This window comes from Anolis sagrei, chromosome 5 (genome assembly GCF_037176765.1).
Source record: "Anolis sagrei isolate rAnoSag1 chromosome 5, rAnoSag1.mat, whole genome shotgun sequence".
Taxonomy (NCBI): domain Eukaryota; kingdom Metazoa; phylum Chordata; class Lepidosauria; order Squamata; family Dactyloidae; genus Anolis; species Anolis sagrei.
Window position 1 is genome coordinate 73593050 of NC_090025.1, and position 9888 is coordinate 73602937.

General features: G+C 40.0%; 1 protein-coding gene across 1 annotated transcript; it reads left to right on the forward strand.

Annotated features, from left to right (window-relative positions):
• The first annotated feature begins 416 nt into the window (after nucleotides 1–416).
• On the forward strand, nucleotides 417–9612 carry PDCL2 (phosducin like 2). The gene is made up of 5 exons (XM_067468377.1): nucleotides 417–447; nucleotides 2365–2455; nucleotides 4620–4763; nucleotides 8040–8248; nucleotides 9491–9612. Exons 1-5 carry the CDS (start codon nucleotides 417–419, stop codon nucleotides 9610–9612), a joined length of 597 nt encoding a protein of 198 aa, XP_067324478.1.
• Nucleotides 9613–9888: the final 276 nt, after the last annotated feature.

Consider the following 9888-nt stretch of genomic DNA (forward strand, 5'->3'; position numbering starts at 1 on the left):
CACCACATATTTATACATTGCCATCATGTCTCTTCTCAACCTTCTCTTCTGCAGGCTAAACATGTCCAACTCTTTAAGCCACTCCTCATAGGGCTTGTTCTTAAGACCCTTTAACATTTTAGTAGCTGTTCTCTGGACACATTCCAGCTTGTCAACATCTCCCTTCAACTGTACTGCCCAGATTGACCACAGGTGTGGTCTGACCAAGGCAGAATAGGGGGCTAGCATGACTTTCTTGGATCTAGACACTTCCTGCAGGATGTGCTGGTTTGGATCCAAGGCGGCATACTGTATGCTAGTGATACAATGAACTTCTGTTTTTAAAGGATCCAAATGAAGATACGGAATGGAATGATGTTTTGAGAGATTTTGGGATTCTGCCCCCCAAAGAAGAAGTTAAAGATGAAATTGAAGAAATGGTTTTACGTTTACAAAAAGAAGCTGAAGGTAAGGAGTTGCTAACATATTGCTGTCAGTGTGCAAGCAATTGTTGGAATTAAGATCACTGCATTTTAGCTGTCTACAATCTAAGCATTGTAATACAATCCTATCCTGCTCATATGGCTTCCAAAGAATAAAAAGGCTAGAAAATGGCTGTTGTATAGTTTTCTTGGGCAATGTAGTACTTCACAATTCAGATGGGGAAAGGCACAACCTTGTATTCATCTTAAAATAAACAAAAGGCAATTGGATTCTAAGATAGCTTTGCCTTCCTCTGATTTCTACAAGTCAGGAATTTTTAGCACAAGGAAAACACCCAAACAGTATATTTTAAAACAGGCCAATCAGAGAAAAACGAGAACTCATACTTCCTAAATTCTGAATTAGCAGATCAGCCCTAATACTGACACAATTAGAACACATCTGGAAATAACATCTGGCAAAAGGTTATTGCACTTAATGGCCATTAATTGGAATTTTGTAAACATGGGGTTTCTGTTTAGGATTCAGCATCATGCACATCTTTGGGAAAATTGATTTTTAATTCCATTTAAGTGTTTGTTTTTGCTTGCATCATGTATATCTTGGCTTTCAGCAAGAGCCCTCAAGATGGCTTGGGAATAAATCCATACAAAAACACAGTGAATATCTAATATTACTTTCTGTGTTTCTTCTAAATAAGGATATAAGAAAAACTATGCTGGATCCTAACCAAGGCCAGTGTCAGGATCCAGCATGTGTTCCCATGATGGAAAATCAGTTGCCCTAAGCAAAGCCAATGAAATAGGATATAAACACAACTTCTCCAGAAACAAATCATAGAATCATAGACCTCGAGGGCCGTCCAATCCAAACCCCTGCCAAGAAGCAGGAAAATCACATTTCAAGCACCCCCGACAGATGGCCATCCAGCCTCTGTTTAAAAGCCTCCAAGGAAGGAGCCTCCACCACACTCTGGGGCAGAGAGTTCCACTGCTGAACAGCTTTCACAGTCAAAAAGTTCTTCCTAATGTTGAGATGGAATCTCCTTTCTTGTAGTTTGAAGCCATTGTTCCGTGTCCTAATCTCCAGGGCAGCAGAAAACAAGCTTGCTCCCTCCTTCCTATGACTTCCTCTCACGTATTTATACATGGCTATCACATCTCCTCTCAGCCTTCTCTTCTTCAGGCTAAACATGCTCAGCTCTTTAAGCCACTCCTCATAGGGCTTATTCTCCAGACCCTTGATCATTTTAGTCACCCTCCTCTGGACACATTCCAGCTTGTCAACATCTCCCTTCAATTGTGCTGCCCAGAATTGGCCATAGTATTCCAGGTGTGGTCTAACCAAGGCAGAATAGAGGAGCAGCATGACTTCCCTGGATCTAGACACTATACTCCTACTGATGCAGGCCAAAATCCCATTGGCTTTTTTGCCACCACATCACATTGTTGGCTCATGTTTAACTTGTTGTCCACAAGGACTCCAAGATCTTTTTCACACGTACTGCTCTCGAGACATGCGTCCCCCATTCTGTATCTTTGCATTTCATTTTTTCTACAGGAGCACACTTCCTCTTATACATGAAGTGATATATAGTCAGTATGACTAGTAGCAAGTTATGGCCTTAACCTCCATTTCATTATAGAAATTCTTCTCAAAAGTAACTTTCCAGGTTCTGCCCAGAAATATACAGAAGTGGCATTTTATTTTTGCCCTTTGTTATACATTTTTGTATATTTTTATAACAGCGCTCCATGCAGTCATGCTGGCCACATGATCTTGGAGGTGTCTACGGACAACGTTGGCACTTCGGCTTAGAAATGGAGATGAGCACCACATCCCAGAGTCAGACACGACTGGACTTAATGTCAGGGGAAAACCTTTACCTTTACCTATACATTTTTGTAGCTTCTAAGGTTGTTTTGGGTTTTTTTTGCTCAGTGAAACCATATGAAAAAATGAATCTGAAACAACTCAAAGAAGCTGAAGATGAATTTAATGAAGAAGATATGAAAGCTGTTGAAATGTACAGGTATGCTCAAGTTTATGGTGAGCACATTTAAAGACAAAATAACACGAGAAGAGCAAAGATCTCAAAATGGATATGAAATTAGAATAAATAGATGGTCGTTATTCATATTTTATTCCTTTGCTACTAAGCAAAGCATTTAACAGGTTTGAGTAAACGAGGAAAAGTAGTTCTAATACTTATATGTACTCCATAGGCAAGTAAGTGGTGCCATCTAGTGTTTTCAATTGTGTACATTTGTGCGTGAGTTTTATGCATTCGAAACTGTTGTTATCATAGAAACACCTAATTTAGTACAGGTTCTGTGTTAAAGGAACTTGTATTAAGGGTTTTTACAGAAAATCTCTTGTACATCTATCAAGAAATAAGTCCCAGGGAATTCAACAAATATATGTGTGAAGGATAGCAATTTAAGTTATTCAGTTGCTTAAATCTGCTGACATTACAATATTTCTGAAGAAAAATAATAGGCTAGTAAAGCAGGTCGGTGCTTATTTGAGGTTCTCCTGAGATTGACTAAACTTTCATCTTTCACCACTCAGGAAGGGGGGTACAATCTATGTATCTATGCACGTAATAAGTGAAAATATGCATGTGTGTGTCTGTGTGGTTGGGGATTCCACTTACACAGACGTGCTCCTGCCTCCACAAACAGCTATAGCCCCCACTACTCAGGAGACACCAATAGCCCTCCCTCCAATGACATTGCAGGTTATAGTGAGCACCATGAACATATACAAGAACCCTGCCAGTGTCCTCCACAAACACAATACTGCCCACCACCTAAGTGAAGGCTTTCATATGGGGACAATTCCAGCCTAGAGTTTATGTGTTTCCTCCACCACAGACTTCTCAGTGTTTCTTACTCTCCCCGTTGGTGTGGAATTTGCATGACCCCACCAATTGCCTCTCCTTTAACCCTTTCCTATTATCTTCTATGACACACAACAAACTGATGAACTGATCAGCAATGGAACACATTAGAGAGGTTTGGGGAGAATTCACCATGATTTATAGGAGTTGTAGGTCCTGGGATGTATAGTTCACCTAAAATCTAAGAGCACTTTGAACTCCACCAATGATGAACTTGGAACTAATTTGGCATGCAGAATAACTTGGGCAATGCCGGGTACTCAAGCTAGTTCTTATATATATGAGTTAAGGTAGAGTACTCACAGTGGCTCATGGCTAAGCCAACCCAATTTTTTTAGGTTGATTTTTTTTTACTAGAATTTCTAGACCGGTACTTGAGTATCGGTCTAGAAATTGATTAACAGGGCCATGTATACAGAAATAAATACACAAATATAATCATAATGTTTGAAATAGGAGAATATATCAATAGCATTACAGACAGAGGAGAGATTATTTATTATTATTTATTTATTTCAAACATTTGTATCCTGTCCTTCTCAACCCCCGAGCAGGGACTCAGGGCAGCTTACAGCAGCAACAATTCAATGCCAACACACAACATAACAATATAACACAATTAAACATTGATTAAAACATTAAATATAAATAGGCAATTAAACACAGAATTAACAACAATAATATCAATCAGCAATTATCTGAGGTGGTGAAAGGACTGCCTACATCAGGCATGGGCAAACTTTCTAACTTGGGGGTCGTATGGCTGGCTGGAGTGGGGTGGGCAGGCCGGGAGGGAGGGGGTTCTCCCCAAGTCCCCTCCCTGCCCTTTCCTCTACTTTCTTTTCTCTTTTGGAGGAAGAAATTCAAGGAAAGACAGGAAATGTTGGATCCCAAATGGGTTGGTCTAGATCAGGACGAGAAAAAGTGTAACAATTAGACCCCATATTGTCTGATATAGAATCCTAGAATCGTAGAGCTGGAAGAGATTGCCAAGGGTCATCCAGTCCAAACCCCTGTCATGCAAGAAGGCACAATCAAAGCACTCCTGAGAGCTTAGAGAAGTTACTTTTTGGAAAACAAACCTCCAAAATCTTTCAGAGAAATTCTGAGAGTTTTAGTTTTAAAAGGGGGAAACATTGCTCTGCTTATATCTCACATCTCTCTTTTCTCTGAATCACTAAGGAATTAGAGTGGTGCAATTATTATTGTTCATTTGTATATTGTCCATTTTATTCTGCCAAATTTCTTAATGATTATAACAAGAAAAGTGATTTCAGTTTTTTCTTTGAATTAGGAAACAACGTTTAGAAGAATTAAGATCTTTACAGAAGCAACAAAAATATGGAGAACTTGTAGAAATTTCTGGTGAGCAGTATGTGAAAGAAGTTTCAAATGCAGGAAAAGATATATGGGTTGTCATCCACCTGTACAGATCAAGGTAATAAAAGGGATAGTTTAAACATACACATGCTTGCCCATGTGGGTTGTCCTTTAAAATATAGCCAGGGATGCATCCTGTGATGGGTATTGAATTACAAAGGCACACTTGAGTCCAAACATAACTATCTGCAGTCCCAGACAATGTGATGCTATCTTACATGAATGAGATAGATATTATGGTAGCCACTGTCTGTAGGATCCCAGCTATGCATCACAGGACATGTCCATCTAGTTCCCAAAAAAATAGCTATGTTAGTCCATCATAGCACTGAAAAAAAACGGGAAGACGAAATCTAGTTGCACTCTGAGTCAAACTGGTTTATTTCAGCAAGAGCTCCCATGGATACCAATCCACTCGTTCAGATGCACTCATGGAGTATATTAAGTATAGGAATGTATAGGAAGAATGATGTTATCGAAAATTAGATACCAAAATTATGAATCATCAAACACAGATTCATTGGGACATATGTATTGCTCTTTCCATTGTGCCATGTAATAACCTCCCATGAATTTTCTTGGAATGTTGCCTCACCACACCTTGGACCCCAGGAAATGATCCGTCAGTTACCATAATCCTTTCACAATATACACTGGGTGACCCGGGAAGAGGGGGGATGACAGCAATGGGCTTGTGTAAGACCCTAGCAGTCTTTTTTTTGTTCCTCCCAGATATGATCTGATTTATTCCTGGGAATGCTTCCTTGTTCTTCTCACAAAACTGGACTACACCCAGGGCATCAATTGATAAGACCAGCATCCTAAGCACCCTTTTGTTCTTCTGGACTGAGACCCATAGTATTAACGAGAGTTGAAATATTAAGACCCATTTCAGCCCATTATTGCTTGCCCCACAACCAGGCATGTAGCCGGGGGGGGGGGGGGCTTGGGGAGCTTCAGCCCCCCCCCCCCCCGAAATTCTGATGGTGGTCCACAAGAAGGCCTTGCTGGTACATTATTAAAACTGTTATGTTTATTCATATCATGATCTGATCACCATGCTCAATATATCCCATATGCATGGGGGTATTGGGGTAACAATACAAAAGGTTTGCTAGGGTAGACCCTCTTTCACTCAGACTCAGCCCTCCCCCTCTGAACCAAACTCAGCCCCCCCGAACCAAACTCAGCCCCCCCCCCCCAAACAAAATCCTGGCTACGGGCCTGCCCACAACATTGCTTTCTAATCTCGCCCCTCTTTTGGGCAGATAAATAAATAGACACAAGCCTTCAATATACCAATGGCTGTTTATTAAATTTCACTCCAAACTCAGAGATCAATTGGCACCAATGACATATAGTGAGTCCCAGCCAACCAGCCTGCAGACCTTAGCCTGCCATGATCTGGACCAATTGACACTCAGGGCAACAAAAGTCTTTTGTTTCAAACTTCTGTGAAAGTGCTATAAACATATCTGTGTGTTTGCATTTGGTTATGTCAGTTATTTGGTGTGCTGTCTCCACTGATATCCTCTTTGGCCACTGAGAATTGTTGAGGCCTGTGAAGCCTCTGATGATGACGAGGGGGGCCTTTTGATGGGACCTGAGGTTTTTACTTCTGATTCTGTTACTTCTGTGGGGTCTCAGGAAGTTCCCTTGGAGGATAGGAATGATACAAGCAAAATTGCTTTTATGGGAGAAGAAAGTGTTTCTCATGATAATGGGAATGTTTCGGTTAGATCTGCTGTTAGGGAAACAGAAAGCGGTTGTCATGAGAATCCACCAGGGATGGATTCTGAAAGGAATGTAGAGGAGAGAGTGACTCTGCCTATAACTCAACGTTTACAGTTCTGAAGAGATAGCGCGAAGTAGAGACAACTATGTTTTTCCCAGAGGCTGAAAAATAAGCAAAGGGAACCCAGGTGTGAGAAAGAGTGATGTCATGGGTAAGTTAGAATTCTTAAGCGATCTGCAATGATGTTCATAGTGAGAGCAATGTTGGATGTTCATGTGTCAAGTTGTCTGTTTTGGGAGCTCTGTGTTAAGAGTTCTTGCCGTTGATTCTGTGCCTTGCTTTCCTGTTTAAGATTAGCATTTCTCAATTGGATTACTGTTTTTTGTTCAAGTTTTCAAGTTTTTGGATTATAGTTCCTTGTTCAAGTTTTCAAGCCTTTGGATTATAGTTCTTGGTTTGAGTTTTGAAATCCTTGGACAGTTTCCTGTTTTTATCTTTTGGGATTTTAGGATTCATGTTCAGAATTTGTCAATGCCAGTTGTTATGTCCAAGAATATCAAATTTGTTACTTTGAAAATGCTTTAAAAGTCTGGATTTGGAATGTATCTTGGTTATTGCCTATTCTGATTATTTTGGTATGACTTTTGGATTATTACTTGCTTTTTCTATTATATACTCTTTTCTTAATAAACTTCATACTTATTGTTGAATACCTTTGAGCTGTGTGGTATTTGGATGAAAAGGAGTCACACAGGCAGCTGGGCCACAACAAGAATAAGGCCTCTGATTTTGCCTTCAACCTGCCTGTGCCTCATCTGCCCTTCTGGAAAGCTTGACACACTGGTCTCCGAACCCATGGTTCTTGAGGAAACTGATATCACAAAATAAGGAGACCAAATGATAGAAATGTGGTCTGAGCTTACAAAAGAAATCCTTTAAGGAAAATGCTTTGATTCAATTGTAGTTATGAGATTCAGCATATGTGTGTGCACACATGTGTAAATACACACACACACACACTCTCACACGCATTCACACTGGACCCTTAGTATTTACTGGGAGTTTATTCCATGGATGCCCAGGTCCCTTTATATACAATTATATAGAAAAAATGCTGCCTTTTATATAAAGAGGCATTTTTAAAAAAATCAAGCTATGGATTGTTACATCTGTGGATGCAGCACCTGGGATGACTCTGTGTGTCATATGCTTATAAAATATTATTTGTGTTCAAGTCTGGTAATGGTTTGGAATTTGTGATTATACCCCAAATTTAGTCATTTGAAATTTCTGCTTCATATTGTTTGGACTACAACTCCCCAAATTGCTCCCTTCCTCCCACCAATCATGGTCACTGACTTCTGGGAGCTATAGTCCAAGAAAGTAAAATATTTCCCTTCTCTTTGACTAATATATGCCGAATTTAACAAGGAAAAATGGGATAAGGCCCAACTGTTAATTTGATGATAATCTGAGGTACTTCTGATATAAGACTCCATGTTTGAATTGATGGCGAATCACTATTAGAATATAAAATGTTCTATTTGTTACTGTTTAATGATCAAACATGGTTTCTCTTTTGGACATTTTTATTTTTAGCATTCCCATGTGTTTACTGATTAATAGACACCTCAGCACACTGGCTACAAAGTTTCCTGAAACCAAGTTTCTGAAATCCATTGCTAACAGCTGTATTGAAAACTACCATGACAGCTGTTTACCTACATTATTTGTATATAAAAATGGAGAAATAAAGGGCAAGTTGATTGGAATCACAGAATGTGGAGGAATGCAAATTACAGCTGAAGGTAATGTTAAAAATGTTTTAGTGAACTTTAGGCAAAAAAAAGTCTGAGGTTTTCAAAGCCACATGGACTTTGGCTTTCTCTTGGATAGATTTACTTCTAATTTTCTGTCCACTCTTTCTTCTTTTATAATTTTCCTTTCCAGAGTCCTCGTGTAGACATGCCATCTCTCCCCTTGTAATAGTCTTCTGCTGCTCTGAATCCTGTGACCCATGTAACATAGGGGACAAATCAAGGGCAGCCAACAATTCTTGGAATTAGAGCGGGATTGGGAGTCACATCACCCTTCAAATATTGTTAGATAATAAATGCTAGAAGCCAATGTAACCAGTGGTGAAAAACAGTGTGAGTTGAAGCCCAACATTATCTGTAGGGCCACTTAATTCCCAACTCTGAGAATTTAGAACATATGGCCCAAGAACAACTGGCAGGATGTTTGCGTATTTAAAAAAAATGTGAACCCTCTTGAGGTTTTGGACTACAAATGCTACAATTCCTTGCCACTTAAAAAACTAAGTGATGCTGATAGAACTGATTACCCAAAATAGGGTGAAATGTTCCCTATCCCTATTCTAATATGATTTGGCTTTACAGTGTTCCCTCACTTATTGCGGGTGTTACGTTCCGGGATCACCCATGATAAGTGAAAATCTGTGATGTAGGGATGCTATATCTATATCTATAGCTATATATATTTACAATCTCAAACTTGACGCCTCTCCCACCTTTTTTTCCTGCACATGGTTGGTCTTGTGACGTCAAGTGGGTCCCCCCTTCTTCCTCCCTCCCGATCCACCTACCATTCACCCCTCTAGACCTGTCCATCATCCTTCCCTTCCTTCCTTCCCTTCCTTCTCCCGCTTTCAACCCAGAAGGGCCCCCATCTGTCGGGGAGAGTGAGGAAGTGGAGGGGAAAGCAGGTGAGGAGGAGGAGCTGTGTGAGTGGGACACCTGTGGGAGGCGGCTTCCCAGGCTGGCATCTCCCATAATGCACCTGGTAAGGAGAGGAACAGCTCCAGTGTAAATATATACATTACTGTATTTCTTGAAAAACCACGAAACAGCAAGTCCGCGAAAAGTGAATTGTGAAGTAGTGAGGGAACACTGTACCAGCCTGGCATTCTGTAGCCCTTGTATGCATCTACACATATTTTTGTTCTGCAAATTCAAATAGTGGAATATGTATGTATTAAATAAACAATTTCTCCCATTTATCTGAACATCCTTTTTTTTTTTTTGCTGCAGAACTTGAATGGAAGTTGGCAGAGCTCGGTGCTGTGAAAACAGATTTAGAAGAAAACCCCAGGAAGGATGTTGTTGATATGATGACTTCCTTACTCAAAAAAGCTTCTATAAATTCTAACTAGATAATGAGTGGCAGAGTTTGCAAAGAGAAAGATGCTGCTTATGTGAGGAAAGTACTTGAAAGGAGTTGACATCTCTGCATTTATATTGGGTCGAATAATATTTAACCCATACTGCTAAACAAATAAAGAACTGCTTGAAAATATTTCCTGCATAAACTGGGTGCTTTTAGTGCCTCTCAATGTATATACAAATCTCCTGCAAGGATGTCAGTGTACATACTAGTGATATGCATACCTACACAGGGTGCTTCCACACAGGACTCAAATGCACACCGG